This window comes from Hemibagrus wyckioides, linkage group LG23, assembly GCF_019097595.1.
Source record: "Hemibagrus wyckioides isolate EC202008001 linkage group LG23, SWU_Hwy_1.0, whole genome shotgun sequence".
Taxonomy (NCBI): domain Eukaryota; kingdom Metazoa; phylum Chordata; class Actinopteri; order Siluriformes; family Bagridae; genus Hemibagrus; species Hemibagrus wyckioides.
Window position 1 is genome coordinate 9,972,624 of NC_080732.1, and position 23,905 is coordinate 9,996,528.

The 23,905-nt window shown below is 37.5% G+C and overlaps 1 protein-coding gene across 3 annotated transcripts in view; it reads right to left on the reverse strand.

The window, feature by feature from the left end:
* gli3 (GLI family zinc finger 3) overlaps window positions 1-23,905 on the reverse strand; it is a 145,276-nt gene that overhangs the window by 96,343 nt on the left and 25,028 nt on the right. For 2 of the 3 annotated variants that reach the window (XM_058376353.1, XM_058376352.1), the window contains exon 3: window positions 12,297-12,548. In XM_058376353.1, coding sequence (XP_058232336.1) covers window positions 12,297-12,548 — 252 coding nt within the window. Of the gene's footprint in view, window positions 1-12,296; window positions 12,549-23,905 lie in introns of those variants that run through there. The other variant, XM_058376354.1, reaches the window with a different exon arrangement.

The following is a 23,905-nucleotide window of genomic DNA, read 5'->3' on the forward strand; positions in this document are numbered from 1 at the left end:
CTAATTATGAGCTCATCATTTAATATATTCAGATTTACAATTACACAACATTAATCATGGCAACCTACCAACTTCAGCCATGTTCAGCCAACTTCTGTGAATCCTTGACTGACTTAATACATTTGAGAAGGTTTGTTCCATGTGCACATGTAATCCAAACTTATTCACAGAAATACACTACATAGCCAAATTAAGTGGACAGCTGACCATCACTCCCATTTGTGCTTTTTGAACATTCCATTCAAGATTTAGCCCCTACTGCATTTATAATAACCTGCACACCAAGGTGTTCCACTAAATTCTCAAGTGTGACTGTGGGAGTTTGCCCATTCAGCATTCGTGAAGTCAGACATTGTCAACAAGGAAACATATTTGTACAGTGACAATATGGTTATTTTAGCTGTCTACCACAGTATATTTGGGTTGAAATTAAATAAGGAACATGACTTCAAATATATTTTCAGCTTTAAACTGTTCATGCAGTAAATGTCAATCATTCTGTTTTGTTGTTGTTGTTTGTTTGTTGTTTTTTTCCATTCAAATAACAGCTTGGGATGATTATGTTTGGACAATCTTAAGCAAGGCTACAATATAGCTCAAAGCAACTGAATGTGTTTGTACTTTTTTTGTCTACTTTGCTGTACTGTGCAGTGTATGTCTGTTATATGTATATCTTTTGTTCAATCCCTGTTCTACAGTCACTGCCAGAATCAGCAATATGTTTCCTCATGATCTCCTCTCACTCATTAAGCTCTGCTTTTCATCATTCCTCAGCCCCCATTTGGGCCACTTCTGTTATTTCATCTGACATTCACTTAGTTGCAGCACTGCTGAAGCTGCAGGAGTGGAGTTCTTTTTTCCAGAGATGGACCTTGACACACCAAAATTCAGCAACATCAAAATCATGGATCCTGATGAGCTCTTGTGTCTATGAGTTTTTTGGTATGTAAAGTCTGAAACCAAAAAGCTTTTGTGCATTTACCACTATGTCTCTTCTCAGTTTAAATACTACCTGTATGTTATGCCTCACACATAACTGAGAATATATATATATATATATATATATATATATATATATATATATATTTTTTTTATCATCACTTAATTCAAATCTACGTTCTACTTTCTTTTACTCATGCATCCACATATCTAAAGCTCCATTTTAAGTATGCACTACAGGGAACATCAGTTTCTTCAGCTCTTGCACATATAGACTCGATCTATTAGAGCTAGATAGCTTATGCCACTAGAGATACACTGCATCTGTCTGCATGGGGGACAAAAATGTGGAAAATAAAAATAAAGAAATAAGATGACAAAAGAATGAAGAGAAAAAGTGTTTGATCCAGCCATTCATCTGAGCGTTCTCCAGAGGGGATGATATGCTTAGGCTCTACTCAATAAAGGAGTACATTGTCCAGCTCTGAGGCTTGCTCTTTTATTTGTTCCTGCTTAGAGCATTCACAAACAGCTGCAAGAGGTATGGGAGGAATTTAGCACACATGTCAGGACTAACTATGCTATACTCACTACACAGTTTCCTCCCCAGGTTAAACAATGTCTCATATCCATTGAGAGTCAAAGGAAAGATATAAGAGCAATAAGAGCACTCAGTAAAAGGAATTTATGCAAGCAGCAAGTGGTGCTGTTGCTCCGAAGTCCCTGGTTCAAACTAGAGCTCAGGTTACTGTCTGGAATTTCAGAACAAAAGCATTGTCATTTGGCCTCAAGTGATGGTACATAAACCTCTGAGGACACTTACATCCAAACATTTTTGACAATTTTATCCAGCCAGCACAGCGTGGATGTGACATTTCCAAACTTATTTTTAATCGTGTTTATCTCTATTGTTGTCAACAGTTTTGCACTTTTCACTTTCTCTTTTCACTTTTTTTAAACCCAGACCTTTATATTCAAGAAGTTTTAATATTTCCCTGTCATTATTTTAAATGATGCTCATTAAGATGGTTTACAAATGAGTTTTAATGATGGGGCAATTAAAGGCAAACATTGACCAGACTATTACTTTCTAATAACACAAACTGTGTTTATTTTGGAGGAAGGAAAGGCAGGGTATGATCATGATTATAAAGAGGGAGCTACAGCCCCAAGCAGTTAATAACATCATGCCCTGAAATATGAATGTCTCTGTTATAAAGTTTCATTAATGATGTTCTTTTGGGATTCCTCAGACTAAGGATTAATTGTATTCTCACCAATAAATCAGAATCTAATTGAGAAGTAGAAAATCAATGCAAGTTTTTTAGCACAACTTTTCAGCGGTAGTTAGAACAGATCTCATTTTCTTTTTGCACTGATTTAAATAGTGACAGTGCAACTGAAAGGGCACAGCACTACTTAAGTCTCAAATAAGATGATCTGCATTCATTTTCTTGTATGGCAGACAGAAAAAAGTTAATAAATAAATAAATAAATAAATAAATAAATAAATAAATAAATAAATAAGAAAAGAAATTAGAATTCAGCACAGAAAAGGGTAAGAAACAGAAAAAAACAGCACGTGGGTTATTCACACACAACATGATTTTAAAAAACTGTGTGTGTGTGTGTGTGTGTGTGGTATGCACACTGCCAGATTTTATTATACCACTGATCTCCTTTTTCATGATCTCACTATTAAATCTCAACTGAGCTGATGACTGAGGAACCAAAGAGCCAAATCACAGCAAAAGATACAGGTAAAACACTGTTAAAACAGTGTTTGCAGAAAATCAAGGCTCCAGCTGTTCCTGCATGTAAACACACATTGGTCTCTCCTCCATGGCACTTACACTTCAATTTTGTGTGTTTCGTTCAATTAAACAAATTATTTATTCCATCCTATAATTAATCTATACATAGTACCAGACATTTAAATAGGTTTCTACTCTTTTGTTCGGGCTGTAGTATTTGTTTGTTATGTAATATTAATCAAAATATTAATATAAGTAATCTACTTATTTATATTAATATTATAAATATGTAAACTATACCAGAATCTAACCTGAAAAAAAAGCCTCAGTTGCTCTGGAAATAAATGAAACTTAATATATTGACTGAGATTGAAAGAGAAAGACAATGAAGGGTTGGAGTAATGGGAGGTGACTCAGTATCAAAGCAATCAGTTTAATTATAGCCAGGTCACCAAAGCAGACAGGGGTCAACACCTCAGGGCAAATTAAGACCTTTACCTAATCCAAGCCATCTGTTTCACTTAATTATCAGTGTCTCGCTCTTGCCCCTCATTTTCTTTGTTCTCTCTGAAATTGTCTCACTTAACTCTTTTACCTATTTTAGATCAAGTGACATGATAAACATTTGATAAACATTTGACAGGACAGATATTTGAAAATTGTTAATGGCAATCATGGTCAAATGATAACGTATTAGGGATTAATCGAATTAAATTTGGTGGTAGAATTAGATACATAATTGGGAATAGAGATGTATTCCATTTAAAATATACAGGTTTCATATAGTAAAAAAGGATTATGTGGTCGGTCACATTAAAAAATATTATAATATATACAGTTTACAAAAAAGTATGAAGTTTCTCAAAAAAAAAGTGATTTCATTGCTTACACTAAGTTTCTTAATTAAAGGAGGATGTTGGCACAGATCAGAACTATAACTATAGTATTAAATTCATGGTAGAATTAGTGCATCTGTAATATGTCTGTTGCAATACATTGACATTATGGGTTTGATTCTCAGCTTTTGTGAGCTTGTGTTCAATTTTATTCAGGACTTTTAAAATATGCGATTAAATCATGTTGGATGTGCAAAAACTATTTGTGATAATGTGCTCAGTTCAATAAAGTGGAACCAATATACACATTTAAATGATATAAATTCAATTAAGTTTTTTTTTCAGTGTAGGTTTAAACACTCTGTGACTCTCTTTTGAATTTATTACTGCAGAGTAATGTACAAATAGGGGGAGTAAAGATAACAGTGCTGCCGGAGATGCTGGACATCGGTATCCACTTGTCCACTGAACGGGAACTGTCAATGCAAATTAATACAAAGTTATTCTGACTGCTCTATTTTATCCTGTGATGAAACATTTCTATGATTTTATGTAATGCAGTGCTGATGTATGATTGGTTGATTAGGTAACTGCATGAATGAGTAGGTATATAGGTGTTTCTAATAAAGTGTGTTATATACTGCCTGTGTATATATTGGGATCACTTCATTTTGAAACAAAGAGACACTTTTTTCCAAATGAAATAACAGAAACTTGTGATTTTTAATTCAATATTTATATAGGTGAAAAGAGGGTTAATTTCACTTCTGTTTTCCAATAACATGTTGTTATATTGGTAATCAAGGTTCATATAAAATGCTAATATGTCATTAGAAAACCCGTTTGCAAGTATGTTGCACAGCTGAATACTGTTGTGATGGTTTCATGATGGTCATTAAGTTTTATATACAAAATGTAAGTTTACTGTTGTTTCTTACTTCACTCCAGATGAAAGTTTGTGAACTGTGTGTGTCTCATGTAGTGTGTGTGAATGATCATGTAGTGTGCACACCACTACAACAAACAAAGCACTAACTGCAAGCGATTAAATTGTTGTAGTGTGAACACGTCAGCAATTCTGAGGTTTTTAATGTTGTGTCATGTGAGCAGATCAGTGATTGTTTTGAATGACTTTCTTCTTCATCCTCACTGTTACCCCTTTCATATACCTTTATTTTCAATTTTCACAATCAAGCAGGGGTTGTTATCCCTTTACATTGTTTTACGAAACAAAATCCTAAACAACCTATAACATTCTTACAAGTAGACTTAGCCGGGGTGCCATTAGGAAATTGAGACTTCTAGAAGAGGGCAAAAAGGGAGAGAAGCAAGAGCTTAACCAATTATGAATGAGAGAGTGAACACAGCAGCAACAGACAGCAAAAACCTCAATCTGAGACCCACAACAGAAAATCTTTTTCTCTGCTACCCAAGTGATTTGCTCAGACAGGTGTGTGTATTTGTGGATTAAGAGGTAGTGTGCATTCAGGATGTGTGTATACATATGTGTGTGTGTGTGTGTGTGTGTGTGTGTGTGCGTGCGTGAAGCTTAAAGCTGATTAATCCAGTCCTACTGCCATAATGAGTACAGAGAGCGGCAGGTACCTCAGAGAGCACAGAACTCTTGCCTGAGTCTCAAACCCAGCCAAGCTCTCACTCCACACACTTCAAAGGAGTCAGTACAGCACAGCACTGAGCAGGAGAGACAGAGGAGACACAGCATGGCTGGGGGAAGGGGGTGGACGAAGGGATCCCTTATCTCCTCCTGAGAGGATGCTGCTCTGCAGAGTGAGATTGTCTGGAGCTGCCACCTGTCCCAGCCATCTTTGAAGGCAGCACTAAGCATGTGATGGGCCTGACCTCCTTCAGCTCCTTCTCTTTTATGTCTCTCTTCTTTTTCTGCTTTGTTACACCCCCATTCCTCCCTGCCCCTCTTTCTGTCTTTCTTTCTCACTGTGAGTCTCCTGTGGTCTTTTCTCCTGTGCTAAGTACATTGGCCAGGGATGTACCTCTTGTTATTGAGCCCAGACCCATACAAAAATGGAAAACATTATAATTACTGTTTACTCTCATGTCCCCTACCACCAGGAACACAACTGACTTCAGCAAAGTCCTGAGTGGAGACTCCAAGGACAAGGATATGAACCTTACCAGCTGAGATGATATGCTTGATTCATGGAAACAAACACGTAGAGACCTGAAATGAATAACATGTTCTCTCCCTGACACCAATTGTCAATAGTAACACAGTGTTGAGAAGTCACATGGAAGAGGATAAGCAAAAATATAATGGTTTTTCCACTTTTTGCCACTGTCTGTTATATATTGAAGTCATTAAAAACAAATTTGATTGCTACATGTATAATGTTTTGTTTGCTTTAGAGGAAGATCTAGGACTATTTTTAAAAAAATATTTAAAATATATTTAAAATATTTATATATATATATATATATATATATATATAGAGAGAGAGAGAGAGAGAGAGAGAGAGATAGATAGATAGATAGATAGATAGATAGATAGATAGATAGATAGATAGATAGATAGATAGATAGATAGATAGATAGATAGATATTTAAAAAAGATAGTGTTTTTTGGTTGGCTTTGCCTGTCAGCATGGCAGTAGAACAAGATGCAAATGTTTGTAGGAATATTTAAAAATGTTTGTTTTATTAAGAATCAGGTGACTACAAGGAAAGAATTATACATCTTAATATGAGTAACTCATCTCAATCATCTCATCTCAGTGGTTTAAGACAAGGCATCACTTATAGCCCTGAAATACTTTGTCTTTTACAATCCATTTCTGCATCAGCATGTTACACATAGGAAAGATATACAAAAAGGCACATATTAAGCTTAGCTAGCTAAACATGCTCCACATCACTCTGGAGTGTAAATACTAATCATACTTATGTTTTTCTTTTTTGATGAAAGCATTTTTCTCTTTCAGAAATTGGTAAGACCTGCATCTCTTCATGATACCAAGACACAGAAAAATCATCTAACATGAATGTAAGAGTCATACTTCATTTTTATTGTGTAAATGTATCATTAGAGTTGTTTCTGTTTATTAGTTGTTTAATGTAAATATTTCCTTGGTTTATATTTGTTTTATACTGTAGATGTTCTTAATGACGTCATTTTTTGTAGCTAAAGGGATAGCCATGCTGGGGGCATGTGTATAAGATGTAGAATAGCCATGCCGAAGGCACGTGGTAAAGACACAAACTAGCCATGCTGTGGATAAGTTGTTAAGAAGACGTCATTGCTCAAGAAAGGATTTTGCTGAAAGAGAAATGGACAAAGTGTACCTCTTTATTGTACAGTCATTTCACTACTCTTCATGTCACATTTTCATGCCATATCACACATCAGTCTAAATTCATCCTTCAGTCTTCCACTGTTACCTTCATCTAGTCCAACAGAGACATACTCCACCAAGTTCACAAGTGCAGACAATATGTCAAGATACGATGCCTAAAACTGTAAGTTAATCTGAGTTAAAACAAAATCCTTTCCTGCAACTTGGCTTTGTGTTTTTCCAAAAAGAAGATTTTAAAAAAGGTGTTTGTGAGCAGCAAGGGACATAAATAGCTTCAATATTCAAAGTTTGTTAAACAGGGCACCGGTGGCTCAGTGGTAGGTTTCTTGCCTACCATACGGAAGGCCCAGGTTTGATTCCCAGCTAGTGCCTAAACCCCAGTCACTTGAGGCAGTGCTGGTCCCAAGCCTGGATAAAATGGCAGAGTTGCGTCAGGAAGGGCATCTGGCATAAAACCTGTGCCAAGTGACCCCTCACACACATAGGGAGCAGCCGAAAGATCAACAACATTCAAAGTTTGTTAAACAAGTTATACAGCTTAACATTAGTAATTTAATCGCATATATGTCCAGTTTTTCTCATTTAAAAAAAACTTCCCTTGCTGGTTTAAGATTCATATAAAAGCCAAACATTTGATTATTTGTTGTTAAATTAATAGAGTTGGTGCAAGGAGATTAGTATCTCACTCCCCAGCATTCAGGTGATGTTGCATGTTCTAATCAGCTTACAATATAATGTTATAATTATATAATATATAATAATATATGAATATATAATGATATAATAACACACTGTACAAAATCACAGCATTAATCTCAAATCACAACTCTCTCTTGTTCTTTACTCATATTTACTTTCTTTACTCAAAATATGTCATATTTTGTATTTTGACATTTGGTAATTCCAGAGTTATATGGAAATTCTTTTTCCATGAATTTTTGTGAAAGATACAAAACTGAAAAGTGATTCCACTAATGTACAAAGGAGGGCTATTTGTCCTATACAGTGCTTGGCGTGAGGGATGCTATGCTGGATGCTATTAAAGGTGTAAATATATAAAATATATAATAATATATAATATATAAAAGTGTGAAGGCAAAAGGTTCAAGACCCTTTCTCTGTCAACATTATTGCTCTCTCCCCTTTTCTGTTTATGCAACTTTTGCTTTCTTATCAGACAGCAGAAAGGTGTGTGGGCAGTAGGTGGAGGCTTGTTTGGATGCATAAGGCTCTGCTAATCACACTTTACATGCCTTGTCACTCCTCACCTATACTACTGCCTACACAGCAAAAAGAACTACACGCTGCTCTCCATCACACACAGACTAATAAGCATAAACCAGAAACACATTTACAGCCTGGAAAATTTATAAAAAGGAAAAGCAGTGCAAAATATTTTGGTGCTGTAGAGAAACAGGTGTCATGGCTCAGTTCTGCTGAAGTTTAAGAGTTATTATTTTTCAGTCATTAAAGTTTATGGAAGGAAAGTCTATGATTAGTTAGGCAGGCTTATGAAGCTCTGCCAGAAAGAAGACTGTGACACTCACACACCCTACCAAACACATCAATTAATTTATTCTAATTAGTTAACTCCATAGCAAAAGAGTAAAAGTAACAGATGTGTTAATAAAGGAAAAAGGAATAAACAATGGTAGAAGAAAAAAGGGGTAAACAATGTCCTGTCCATGTTCTGAATAAATAATGTACTGGGGATAAGGATAGTTGTTTCCAAATTTATAACCTAATTTGTATGAAGCTCAATCAAGCTACTGTTATAAGAGCATGCTTCCCTATTCTGTCCAGTTCATTTTAGTGCTGATCTTAGGTCCTTCATGTGGAAAAAATGGAGATATATCAGAGAGAGTTCCCCTTTGACTTCTCATTCTCCTTTTTTTTTAAAAAAGTGACTTTTCCATACAAGCATTGACCTCTGTGCCTCCAGAAGCTTGACACCCTTACTTCCCTCTTAATTTGTGTTAAGCCAAGTGGAATTCTTCTATTTTCACTCTCTGCCTTTCACTCCCTCTTTCCTTAGCCTTTCCCTTTCCCTTTCCTCAGCCTTTTTTGCCTGTACTTCAGATTACTCCCTTAATTTTTTTTGTAAACATGCATAGCTCTCCTACAAACCTGCTTTCATATCACCTCCAGACAGGCTTTATGAAAGGTGACAGCTTTGCTGAGTTAAACAGGCCACTATTAGTCATTGATGCCATAAGAAGTCTGATTGTTCCAGTTGTAGTTTAACCTTCCTACATTCAGATAAGTCAAGATCAGTGCTAGTGGAGCACAAAAAAATAAAAGCTAAGCTAATGAACTGGCTAATGAGAGACAAAGTTAATGCCCTGAGACATGGAGTGAAAGTTTGAAAGAGCGAAAGTAAGAGTCATTAAGCACAGTGTACTATTCGTTCAAGACCAACTTGAGGCCAGTTTAACCAAACAAACAAGCCATTACATTGAATTCCAGTCTGTAGGACAGACAAAAGCTGTTCAGACAAATTAACCTCTTAAAGGGCACAAGCACATCTTTCTTTTTTTCTTGAATTCTCTTTTCTTTTGAGCACTAATACTTTCTAACAAGCATCTAAGAAAAGAAAAAACAAGTGAGTAAAAAAAAAAAAAAAAGTAAGAGGAATAGAGACTAAAAGAGAGGCTGATGGCTCCCATCCCTGCATGCCTTTGATCAGAGTGCTGATGAGGTTGTGGTGGAATTGTGTGCTAACTCTCAGCCTCTAATGAGAGAATTAGGGAATAGAGTAACTATTTCCCCCATACAGGCCTCTGTTCAGGCAGAAAAAAAAGAGAGAAAGGGACAGAAAGAAGGGCCAATTAGTCAGGTCCAAAAGAACGTGTAAATTTAGATTTTGTCCTTGCAAGGGGAAGTGCATATAAGCATCAGTCAATAGTTTGCTACTACACCTACTGTTATGAGAAATACAGCAAAAACAAGTTTATTCCAGGAACTCTGACATCCTTACACAAAATCAATTAGCAAATCTGACAGGAATGTCTCTTGCATATCTGAAAGGAAACTCATTGATGGTTACACCCCTTCATTAATATATATATTAATATATATATATATATATATATATATATATATATATATATATATATATATATATATATATATATATATAAATTATATATATAATATATAATATAATATATAACACTGATATCATCACAATATGTCATAATGCTCTTTATCAAAATAGAGTAGATATTTAGTAATCTCAAAAAAATCTATTGTCTAACAGATTAACATCACCTGAATGGCCAGAATCTGGAGCCAAATTAATGCTGTATCCATTAAGAGTTACCAAATATAGTGTAGCGCAGCATTAAAGGAAGATGCCTGAGCAAACAGAACCATCTTAGACACTGACTGAATGCTTCTACCATTTACATGGTGGCATTATTAATTGAATTACAAATGAATCTTTATTTTTTTTTAAATCTAAATTTTCTTTAAAATTCATTAATTAAAGTTAAAAGTTGTATTAAATTTGTATGTCTATGTTATTTGAACTTGACTGCATAGTCCATATATAAAGGTGCATTAAATTGTGCAATAAATCATTTCTTAATCACAAATTTACACACACTCTAGAGCATGAGTAAGGCATGTTTTTCTGAAATGATGGGATTTTCATGAATATCAACTTTTGAATAATTATGACTTGAATAAACTAATGTCCAGTCTGATAAATGAGACACATTACCTGCACTTCTATAATACTGATGTAACAGAGAGGAGATGCCACCTGAAGCAGGGATTCAAACCCAGATCTCTGCAGTAGTCTCAATTGCCCACATTACAGAGAATCAGGCCCATACTCAGGATAAAAAGCTGGCACTGTTTTATTAACAAAACAAACTGACATGAAAACAAGCCTTGGATGTGATACAAAAGAAATGAAACCTGAGTAACAAAGACATGACAATTACATGGGTACCTGGATGAACATAATAGTGGCACACCATATCACATGTATACAACACAATGACTTACAACGGCAGATACAAAGGGATGGTATATATAGGACAAAACATTAGGGTAAATGGGGAGCAGGTGACAGTGGGAAAGCAAAACAACAAAAAGCAGACTATGGTGGAACGCCTGCCAATACCCCCTCTGGTGGTCTGGCAGGGAACTGTCCCAATAGCTCCTGACAACTGACAAACTCAATTACCTAGGCTGATATTTTTAAGTAACTTGTATCTGCCAATCAGTATGCAGGCATGGCTTATTCATAAAAGTGCTCAAGCATCACTATTTTCTGCCTGTTAATCACTTAATGCCTTCAAACGCAATGAAATCCTTCAGAGAAATCCTGGCATAAAAGTTCACGGAGAACACATGGTAGAATTCAGAGCTCGTAAAGAGCTTAATTAATTTAACTCACTTAATTGTATTTTTATACAAATAATACTGTTTACTCTGCCCTGTATTTAGTCATTTAGTGAGAAAATATGATTCAAAACTAAAATCAAATCACAATGCTTTGCACACTCACAGTGGATTATAGCTGTATAATACTGGCTGCTCTGCCACAGCCGTCATCAAAATATTCTGCTTGTGCAGCATTTGCACCACAAAGGCTGCCATAATCAAGTCACTTACAGTTTGCTTTGATTTCTGTTGTGTAGGAGAAAAATATAGCAATGTTTGAAATTTGCAATTCATACATTGTGCATGTGTGTGGTACTGGTACAGTATTTGTATAATTTTTTTTCTAAGGTCATGTGTTACAAATCTCTGCTTTGTGCTTCCTCTTGTCATGAAGTCTACTACAACAATGTTTAGGTGCCTCCAACTTGCCTTATTTCCATGCCAATTCAGAGGCACCAGGTCTTTCATATGGTCTTTTGTGTAGAGCCTCTAGTTTTGTTGTGTAGCCCATCAAAATTTGGCCCTTGTCAAGTTGCTCAGAACCTTAGGTTTGCCCATATTTCCTGCTTCCATCAACTTTGAGAACTGACTTGCTGCTTAATATATCCCACCCCTTGACTGGTTCAACTGTAATGAAATAATCAATATTATTCATTTCAGCTGTCAGTGATTTTAATGTTATGGCTCAGTCACTACAAAACCCATATTGGTTCACCACTAATTAAAATCTCTGGTATTTCATTCTTCTTCCCTATAGAACTTTCCCTATATATTTCTATAGAACAGCACAGCTTTGCTAGTGGTGGGAGAGGTATCACTTAATACAGCTTTCTAGTTTCAATTAATGTGGACACTCATTACTAAAAATAAAAATAATATGATCTGCATAGCTGAGTGTATACTGATGGCACTGCATCACAAAAATATTTAGTTTTGCAGTCAGTGTTACTGTGTAAAATGTAAATGGAAGTATAGTTTTGGCAGCATTCAAACCAATGATCATTTCAGCAACTTCTACACTACTATCATGTCAGCATATCACTTACTATAGTGAGGATCCAGATAGCCGCTTCGAGGGTCCATTGCAAACAATGTGCCCCGGTAAGGAAGTGCGTGTTCAGGGAAGTAGGGCAGGGAGGTCTGCAACTCCTTCTTCACCAGCAAGGGACGCTCTTCTGTGGAGGTGCATGGCTCATCACTCATCTTATCAGTCACTGAAGCCTGGCCTGGAACTGGTAATTGAGCGCTAATCACATTGCGCCTATCCCGATGGTAGTGAGAGCTAGAGCTCTCATCTTCTATTAGCAGCAGAGAAAGAGAAAAAGTAAATAACAGAGATGAATTTGCATTCTAAATTTTAACTTAAATCAAAAAGGTGACACAAAGTTTTTGTGCAAACATTCCGTCCATCTGGTTCTAACAATCATTGCATGGTTGAAGTCACAAGGATCACATTTTCCCCACATTGTGATGTTTAATATGAACATTAACTGAAGCTCTTGTCTATTTTGGTAAGGTTCTTTTGACTTTTGAACTGTTCACTTATGGAGACGTGTGAAAAATTGTCCAAAGTCATTTTCACAGTTTCTAAGTGGTACTATCCACAGCAGTCTCATGTATCTCTAGGCTGTCCATACAAGGCTAGCCCCAGCAGCAAAAGGCAACCTCCAAGTGACAATAACTCCAGCCAGAAGTAGGGTATCAAGATGGCTCAGGCTGGTCTGGGGAGCAGAACAGTTCAGGATCACTAGTGTCTTAGGAGTATCATGTGAAGCTTGACAGAAGAGAGTCAGACACACACACACACACACAGACACACATACACATATACACATACACACACACATGCCTGAGAAATAAAACAGGCAAACATCCCAGCAGCAGGGATATGAGGATTTCCCGGCATTTCTCTTCCTATTTCCTTCTCTCTGTCTGACTGCTCCCTCATTTTTTTCAAAGACACAAAATTCTGTGGAAAGAGTAGCTAAGGTTCTTTTTCCCCGCATTCCAAACACCCACAAGCTAACACCATCCTTCTTTCTCTCTCTCCCTCACTCTTCTTCTTTCTCTATCTTTCCATTGCACACATTCACTTAGACCTGCTCTCTATCTCAATACATTGCCCTACTTCTGGTTGGAGTCTCTCAAAGGTCGGTCACTGTTGTTGAGTATGGCTCCACATGGACAGCCTGGAGATACACATGATTGCTGTGGATAGTAGCAGATTAGGTTTTTTTTTTTTTGAGAATTTCATATATTGCTGATCTGAATGGTGCATGTACATATTGACAGGAATTATACACTTACTGTCAGCTCCAACCAGCCACATCATTGAATACTGCTATATAAAGTATTCTAGCAAATGTTAACTTGTGTGTTATTATAAGACATTCTTAAATATGAAAAATCTTTTATTTCAGCATTTACTGAATAATTATTCAGATAATACTCACTAGGCAGGTTTTGGCTCAGTGAGATAAATATTTGAATCTGTTTTACTGATTACAAAAAACTGTATGATGGACCTAATTATATGATATTATTAAACTGTTGAGCATATTTAGTCAAACATGAAGAGGAGACCATTGTTTTCTGTTTTTTGAGAAAAAGTCTGACTCCCACTATCTAGCTTAAGCCTGCAGTGAGCACTGGTGCCCAGTCTGTAGTGACCATTCCATACATGTACTTTTCTGATACAACAACAATTGCAGGACTTTATATGCTCAAAAAAGACCTAAGAAACTGAGAGTTTATTATGTTTTTCATATAAACTCACTGAGCAATATATTAGGAACACTATAATAATACTGTGTAGAGCCTCTTGTTGCTCCTAAAACAGCTGCAATTATTTGGGGTACGGAATTAACAACATGTTCGAAGCATTCCTTTAAGATTCTGGTCCATTTTACATATGATGGCAATTCCTGCACATTTTTAAGTGTCATGCCGCAGATCTCCTGTTCTACTATATTCCAAAAGTGTTCAGATATGGTGACTGTGGAGGCCCATGAAGAACACTGAATGTGGTTATTATGTTCATGAAACCGGTTAAGATGACTTTTGCTTTGTGACATGGTGGGTACTTCCATTAGAAGATGCAGAAATTATGGCAATGAAGGGGTGGGGTCATCCTATCATGGTGATTTAGAGAAAAAAAATAAAGCTTCACCAAGTGGCATAAGTTGTCCCCAGACCATGAAAATTATGGCATCTGTAATGGGAAACTACTCACTGTGAACCTGGCATTTGAAAAGTGGTGTCACTGGCTAGAGGAGGTACCTCACCCATTCACAACTTTCACAGAACAACCTTCAATATATTGAGTCAAATGACTGAATTCCCACCATGCATGCTGGGCCTGTACTTAACTAGATTTGAATTTACTATGTCATAACCGGGTTGAAAAATACCAAAGCTCACTCTCTCACCCATATCCAGCCCCTCCCATACAAAAAACTCAAAATAAGCATTGTGCCACAGTGATGTGTTGAATGCTGTGTTAATAATGAGTGGGCAGACTGAGAGGGATTCCTAATCTTTCCTGAAACTTTCCCCTGAAGCTTTAATCCAGAGGGAAAAAACTTTTTTACACATCTATTAAAACTATTTGTGTTCTCTATAATGGCTACTCTGATATCATTTACATTCTTCCTTTTAATATTTTAGTTTGTGACCTTGTCCTTAAATCTCAGTCCATTATGTATCATGCTATTTCGTTAAATATAGCATGTTGAAAAAGCAATAAGAGTAAAGTCTACATAGAAAGAGCTATATACCTGAATAAATATCATCTACTGAGATAATTTCTCCTGCTCTCTAAAAAATGCATGAAACAAATCTAAATCTATGAGAAACCAGAATCTTTGTGTGTTCCACTACAAGCATTACAGCAAATCTCTATCTTCCTTGCTAAATCAAAATAATTTTTAATCAAAATCTTCAGCTCTATTGCGTATCTCTGAACACCATCTGAATCTCTCCAGTACAGTAATATATATAATAATAATATAATAATAATAATAATATAATATCTCTGATGCTGATGCACAGTTGATTATTCTATGACTGGACATGTCAGAGGATAAATTAAGGGGCCCTGCATAGCCATTAGCATAAACTGATCTGTTTTCACTCTTTCATTCCTCTTAATCTCAAACTTTGTGCCCTGTTTGTGTATCCCATCCATTTCTCTCAGTCCTACAGGACTGCTCTCTGTGGACTGAGTGGAAGTAAAGATAAAGCAAAACATAGAGAAATAGAGAAAGAGAAGTAGTATTCTCTCTCTCTCTCTCTCTCTCTCTCTCTATGGTGATTGAATTTCTTAACATCTTTTCAAAAAGCGCTTAAATGCCCGGAGGCCAGAGGAAGAAACAAGCTAATGGTGGATAGGGAGGCCTGAACAAATTTCAGAGGCCTTTCCTGCTCGCATTTGAGGCTTGAAAGCAAGCTCCTGCCTTTCAAGCTTCAAAGTCCTCCTTCCTCCCGCAGTGTCACTGAAGGATTTGAAAAGGAGGTAATTGTACTCTCTGCAGCTGTGATCACAGGCTCCTGTTCTGGCTCTAGTGTTTCACCAGCTCTCTGTACCTCTGTCCAACCTCTCTTCCTCTATCCCTCACTTTCTTTCTCTCTTTTTTCCTATCAGGCTCTCTATATTTTTCTCTGACAATCCACCCTCATTACTACTCCCTTCTTTTCTTTTCCCCTCATAACCTCTCCTCATCTACACCTCTGTATTTTCCCTCCTGCCAACCCCCTTGTTAAACACAAGTACCCAGGTATCCTCTGTATTGTATAGTCTGAATTGTAAAAAGGCCTCAAATCACTTCAAAATTGCTAAATGCCACAAGAGCCTTAACAAGAAATAATTTTCATTAAGGCTATTACAGAACAATCAGGAACTTAACAAATTTGTATTCAGGGCTCACAAAGCGGAGTGGGTACCATCCTCAGCCCATTAGTGTCCATCTTTTTAAAATTGATTGTCTGATTGTCCATCATTGTGAAACACTCTATATCTTGCCTTTAACAGTCATACATACATGTACATACAGCCTTATGTGTACTGGAGCATCATATTTATGCATCATATTCCTAGCAACACATTTTGTGTTTTCATTCAGTGATAGTATCCACTGCAGATTAAAAAGACAGTTATTGGGAAAATTCACACTAGACCTTCACTTCGGCAGAAAGAAACAACAGACAAAAACAGAAGAAATAGTCACATAAAACCCAAAATTGGACATTCTCAAAGCATTTCTCATTTTTCTCTACTTTTTTCCCCTCATTTTTTCCTCCCATTTATTTAGCAAATTGACTTACACTGACAACAATACAGGGAAAATACTGCAAGGCCTACAGTTGGCAGCACTTTAATGGAGCCAATTTACAAGAGGCTTAGCAATACCTGTTTCAGAAACCTGGCACCTACATCAAACTCAGAGGAACACACATGATTATTTATAAATAAGGGGGATTTAGGGGGTTGCCAGGAATCTCCACCAAATACTAAAAGGCCATGGGAGCCAGAAAAGAGCAAAGGATTAACTGTGATTATGCAGACTTTTCTATCACTTCTTAGTTAATATAAATATTAATTACTAACACGTTTGTGTCATATCCACAAAAATAATTCAGAAAATGAATCTATTTCATTTCATTTACTTCATTAGGCTTTTCAACACTGCCCCCACTGTTGAAAAGAACAATCGATGATTATTCCTAATATATTTTACACTGGATAAAAGAAAATCTGTGAAGCTACCACTAACATACAAGTAATACAATTAGTACAGTACTTACAAGAATGAAACCCTATAGGTTGTGCATTAATATTAGGCTGAGCAAGCAGTAACTGTTAAAATAAAATTACAAATGGTGAAAGATATTTTCATTGTTAGCGAATTTCTTGTGCAACAGTAACACATTCAAATGTACAGAGAGTGGGTAAGAAAACCTCCTCAATGTTGTTGTTGTTTAAATAAAATATTCATTAACAAGATATTTTATTGTATTACATTAATCAAACAGTGAATGTTATGTATTGGGTGGTTATCGTGAGGCCAAAAGTATTCATATGGTTACATATGGGAATATTTAAATAAAATATTTGGTGAAAACACACATGAACAGGTTAATACACTTTCTGGAAAACAGGACAACTGGTAAATCATTCTCATGCTAGGCCTCCTTAGGGATCTTCTCTGACTTCGTACCCAGAATCTTTAATGGAAACATAAAGTGGGGGGCTTGGGGGATATGAAAGCTCAGGCAACTCTTCTTTCTCCTTTTCCCATTCACCTCAAATCAGCATCAGTAAAAAGGCTTAAGAGCTCTGCAAGACTTTGCCATCCTGCCTCCAACCCCCACCTACTATCCCTGCGATTGAGGAACAGCATTCTCTGAGAACAACCTCAACAACTCAGGCATGTTCCATCAAGAGCAAATGATTGTGTAAGAGTGTACCCTGTATGAAAGTGCCTCTCCGATGGTGGACAATGGTGCATTTGGCCTATTCAGAGTTTGGCATTCTCTGTCGTCACTTGAATCGCACCTCTACTGCCATCAGAACCTGTTAGACGAATTGCCTAGGGCCTTGATCAGACGGTATAATGGGATGTGATTGGTGTTAGCAGCCATTGAACTGACCCAGATAAGGCTCCTTAATAAGGGGAAGCTTTTCTGTGATATAGAAATGAGATATATTTATGGTCCCTAAAGCAATGCACAGCAGATATGGGTACATGTTCCTTCTCTGTGAAGTTTGATCCAACAATTTAGCTAAGTCTAAGTACTTTCAGAGTATATTTTGGAGCTTTTCCTTTGTGCTTTATGTATTTCAGAGTTGACACCAATCATATATTTTTTTCTCCTGCCAAAAACAGATCAATTAATTTCAACAATGCTGCCGAATTCTTTTACTGAAATATTATATTACTTAGAGATTATTGTTTAAATATTATTTAGTTTAAAGCTAATGGCATCCATTACAACAGTGTTTTAACTGTCTTTTACACACTTATGTTTTTGCTGGCTGATTGTTAGCATGTATCATTTCTCATTCAATACTGTCTAGGGTGCTCTGAATAGTGCAAAATTACCAGGAGGTCAGAAAAACACAGCCAAACCAATAACTGTTATGTTCTGTATTGCTTTTCTAAAACCCTTTACAGGTAAAAATGGCCAGGAATCTGGAAAATGTCCTTCTGCTTGTTATCTGAACTTTGTAACATCCATGTAAAATGTAAAACACTGACCTTCACTGATTTACTTTTAAGATTCACTTCTATGAACATGCAAATCAATCAAACACACACAAAGAGAAGTTGCCTTTTAAGTCTATTAACCAGTACAATGGTGGCTAAATAAACATTTCAAAGGTACATGGTTACCACCCAGGCTGAAACTCTCACTAGTCATCTTATGCCTCTACTCTTTCCTCTAAAAACATGATAAATGCTATCAAGAGCTAGCCGGCTAATTTAACTTCAGACGTTTAATATCTGAAGAATAAGAAGGATCAGCCAATTAGCTGGAGAAAGATTACACTTCTACCACTCTCCTCCATCCTCCCACCCACTTGTGCAAACTCTGTCATACTCTATCCATCCCTTTAGACCAGAACAGAACAAAACTAGATTTAACGGTATGAAGTAAACTTCCAGGAAATATGCAGTACTGTCTGTACACCATGTACTGTATACACAGTTTTAATCAAACCTTTTTAATAGAAAGATAAGCACTAAATTGTAAATTTGTTTCCTACCCGTTTTCTTTGTCTAATATATTCACATTTGAATATGAACCCAACAATTTATTGCAAGGTCTATGCAGTGACTGAGGTTGGATGCAAATCTACAGAGGGTGCTGAATTAAACCTAAAGGCAATATTTTGGCTTCAGATGGATGGTGTTTTGGCCCTCTATCAATCCAAGTTAATGCTTGTCATTTCACTACAGATACAACATACACATACAGCCCCGTTTACTGACTCATGACCTTCAGAAATATAGCTATAAGCCAAAAATAATTAAGACCTCAAGTCTGAAATCATTTAAATGACAGGATTCCCAGCCACTACATGGCCACTGCATGGCCACTACATTGTACATTGTACTACATTGTATCTGAGTATAGTAAATTCTCTTCATAGGGAAAAGACACTTCAGCTGCTTTTTTTTCCCATAGGGAGAGGCCAGTGATGTCAGACTCCAAATGGACAAAGCTAGAATAAACAATTAATTTTGGATTTTTTCTTCTTCATCTCTCCATGCAGTGAGAGAACACACATAAACACAGTGAGGTCCCAGACAAGCAACAAAAACAATAATCCTCATGAAACTAGAAGGAAGAGATCTTGGCAGATCTCAAGGAGAAAACACCATCCCTGTTAAGTTCAGAGTGGGGGGCAATGTTCTCTGGAAAGTAAGGAAATCCTCAGCTGAGCAGCGTGGTGGATTTCTGATTTCTTCAGTTGAGCTGGGAGACAAAACCACATTCTTAGTAGGATGGGGAGAGAAGGTGACAATGGTGTGGGCTGGTGCCAACAGCCCTGAGCGTTGTCTCAGGAACATCAGTGATTCGATTTTATCCAGAAAGTTGCAAGGTTCTCAAGCTGCTGCTGATTCTACATGAGATGAGCAGCCCTGAATTGACATCTCCAGATTTACTGGCAAAAACATCTGCTGCATGTTATAGCTGAGCATTTTGGCATGACTCTCCAAGAGTCTAATACAATTGCAGACTACTATTATTTTAAATACTTAGATTAGATTAGATTAGATTAGATTAGATTAGATTAGATTAGATTAGATTAGATTTAACTTTATTGTCATTGTGCAACGTACATGTACAAAACCAATGAAATGCAGTTAGCATCTAACCAGAAGTGCATAGTGAAATAAATTACAAATAGATATACAGCTATGGGGGTGTTATAGTATCTCACAAAAGTGAGTACACCCCTCACATTTTTGTAAATATTTTATTATATATTTTCATGTGACAACACTGAAGAAATGACACCCTGCTACAATGTAAAGGTTGCCACTGGAGTCCTCATCCACTCCTCCATGATGACATCACAGACCTGGTGGATGTTAGAGACCTTGTGCTCCCCCACCTTCCGTTTGAGGATGCCCCACAGATGCTCAATAGGGTTTAGGTCTGGAGACATGCTTGGCCAGTCCATCACCTTTACCCTCAGCTTCTACAGCAAGGCAGTGGTTGTCTTGGAGGTGTGTTTGTGGTCGTTATCATGTTGGAATACTGCCCTTCGGCCCAGTCTCCAAAGGGAGGGGATCATGCTCTGCTTCAGTATGTCACAGTACATGTTGGCATTCACGGTTTCCTCAATGACTTGTAGCTCCCCAGTGCCGGCAGCACTCATGCAGGCCCAGACCATGACACTCCCACCACCATGCTTGACTGTAGGCAAGACACACTTGTCTTTGTACTCCTCACCTGGTTGCCGCCACACACGCCTGACACCATCTGAACCAAATAAGTTTATTTTGGTCTCATCGGACCACAGGACATGGTTCCAGTAATCCATGTCCTTAGTCTGCTTGTCTTCAGCAAACTGTATGTGGGCTTTCTTGTGCATCATCCTTAGTAGAGGTTTCCTTCTGGGACAACAGCTATGCAGACCAATTTGATGCAGTGTGCGGCGTATGGTCTGAGCACTGACAGGCTGACCCCCCACCCCTTCAACCTCTGCAGCAATGCTGGCAGCACTCATATGTCTATTTCCCAAAGACAACCTCCAGATATGATGCTGAGCACGTGCACTCAACTTCTTTGGTCGACCATGGCAAGGCCTGTTCTGAGAACCTGTCCTGTAAACCCGCTATATGGTCTTACCCACCGTGCTGCAGCTCAGTTTCAGGGTCTTGGCAATCTTCTTATAGCCTAGGCCATCTTTATGTAGAGCAACAATTCTTTTTTTCAGGTCCTCAGAGAGTTCTTTGCCATGAGGTGCCATGTTGAACTTCCAGTGACCAGTAAGAGAGAGTGTGAGAGCGATAACACCAAATGTAACACACCTGCTTCCCATTCACACCTGAGACCTTGTAACACTAACGAGTCACATGACACCAGGGAGGGTAAATGGCTAATAAATAAAAATGGAATAATAAATGGAATTTGGACATTTCCACTTAGGGGTGTACTCACTTTTGTTCGGTTTAAACATTAATGGCTGTGTGTTGAGTTATACAAATTTACACTGTTATACAGGCTGTACACTCACTACTTTACATTGTAGCAGAGTGTCATTTCTTCAGTGTTGTCACATGAAAAGATATAATAAAATATTTACAAAAAATGTAAGGGGTGTACTCACTTTTGTGAGATACTATATATACAGCGAGAGAGGAAGATTTAGTTATTTAGTTTGTGCGGTTCGCTGCCTCTGACTACTCCAATTATCCAATCAAAGGACGGGATGTATGCCTGCTAGAAACTATGCCAACTCAAAATCTGATCGGTTAATGTAACAATTTCATTGCCACTTATTTTAAGCTACAGGCGCCTACACTATTGATTCTGTAGGCCTTAAGGCAGATTTCTTTCACCCTGGAAACACATGATGTCAGCCACTGGCTGAAATATGATTGAATAAATATTCTTATCATAAATATACACTACTGGAAGCAGCACAACCAAGAGAAAAGCTATGAAATATAGAGAATAGACTATTGGAAATAATTTAATACACATTCATGGAAAAATATATTAAATATATTAAAATGCAAGTCTTTATATATATATAAAGAGAAGGCGAGCGATGCATAGTGGATACAGTATGTTAAAAAATAAGTAAGTAAACAGTGTAAATAGAAGTAAACAGTGCAGTGTGATCAGCTTTTCAGTGTGGAAACAGCTGAGGGGAATAAGATATTCCTCAGTATGCTCATGCGGGCACTTAGCACCAGTAGTGCGCTCCTGATGGAAGGAGAGTAAATAGTCCATGATTAGAGTGAGAGGTGTCTTTGATAACTTTTGCACTCTGCAGTCAGTGTAAATGCTGTCAACAGTGGGTAGCTAGGTACCAATGATTCGTTGGACAGTTTTGACCTTTTGACCACCTGCTAAAAGGATAGCTGTCAATAGTAGAGCGGAAAAAGTTTACCAAAATAGTGGAGCGCAGGTAGGCCTTTTTCAGAAAATTAAGCACAGTTGCTCCTTCTTGACCAGGACCAGGTAAGGTCCTCAGAGATGTGGACCCCAAGGAACTTAAATCTGGGTACATGCTCGACAGCAGCTCCGTTGATGTGGATGGGAGTGTGGGTTTGATTCCCAGCACGTCTGAAGTTCCAGGTTATGGTCCCCATAACAAGCCACTAGGTGCTGAATTTCCTCCCTATAAGCCGTCTCATCATTACTTCTGATCAGGCCTATCACCGTGGTGTGATCTGAAAAGTTGATAATTGTTGGAGGCATGGGTAAAGAGGGAATATACGAGAGGGGACAGTGCACATCCCTGGGGTACAACAGTGTTGAGTTTGAGACTGGAAGAAGTGAGGTTGTCCAGTATGACAGATAGTGGTATGTTTGTAGGAAACATTATAATGCAAACAAAAGGCAAGGCAAGGTACTGAGAATCTTTCTATCCATATTGAAAATATTTGAATAATGCATATGTAACCAAGCCAAATGTAATGCATGTGATGTTTAGTTCAACTGACTTTTTTGACTTTTTTCAACTGACATTATGAGGCCTTTAGATTTATATGAACGTATGTGTTAGACAGGGACAGACCCGCTGAGAGCCCCTAGACCTGTGAACCCTAGTGTGAACCAGTGAACCCTAATCAAATACATGCTCCATGGCACTAAAGAGGCTATGATCTGTGCCAACCTGATACCTGTCTCCCTACTGCTCCAGGAAATGAGCTCCAGAGGAGGGACATGAGTGTGACCTTGACGTTGCTAGAAAAATTGCACTGCATTGTTTGGGGTTGCTGAGGACATTTGGAAGAAAAATGGGGACAAAAGGTGAAAAAGGCAAATTCTAGAAAGAAAAGAAGTGTGGAGACAAGAAAACAGCAACAGATGTGTGTTTCAATGTACATGTGATTTATCAGTCTGACATCATCATCCAGTATTTTCAGAGGAAACTATACATGAGAAAGGTAGACAGGTAGAGCTGAAAGGGAATAAAAAAGAGAAAGAAAACAAATGGAAGAACTAACCAAAGTGGAGAAAATGATGGTGTTTGTGTGTGTGCATGTGTGTGTGTGTGTGTGTGTGAGAGAGAGAGAGAGAGAGAGAGAGAGTAGCGAAATATAGAGTGAAGAAACAGTTGATTATGAGTTCCTTCAAGTGATCAATGATTTCATTAATAAGACTGATTACATGCCTGCTACTTCACTGACACGTCCGTGAACAATGCTCCTCACTCCCAATCTCTCTCTCCTCTCTCATACACACACACATTATCCTCTGTATTTATTAAACATTTTCCCCACACAAAAGTAACATCTATAAACTGGGAAGCACAGAGACAGGGCACAAGAAATGTGTATGAAGTGAAAGGAGTTGCAAAGAGACAGGAGGTGGGGGTGGGGTGTGTGCTGGGTTACAGGGGGAGAGTGAAAATCCATTCTGAACCACATTTTCAATTAGGCTCCACAAGCTGTTATCACAGGTGTGT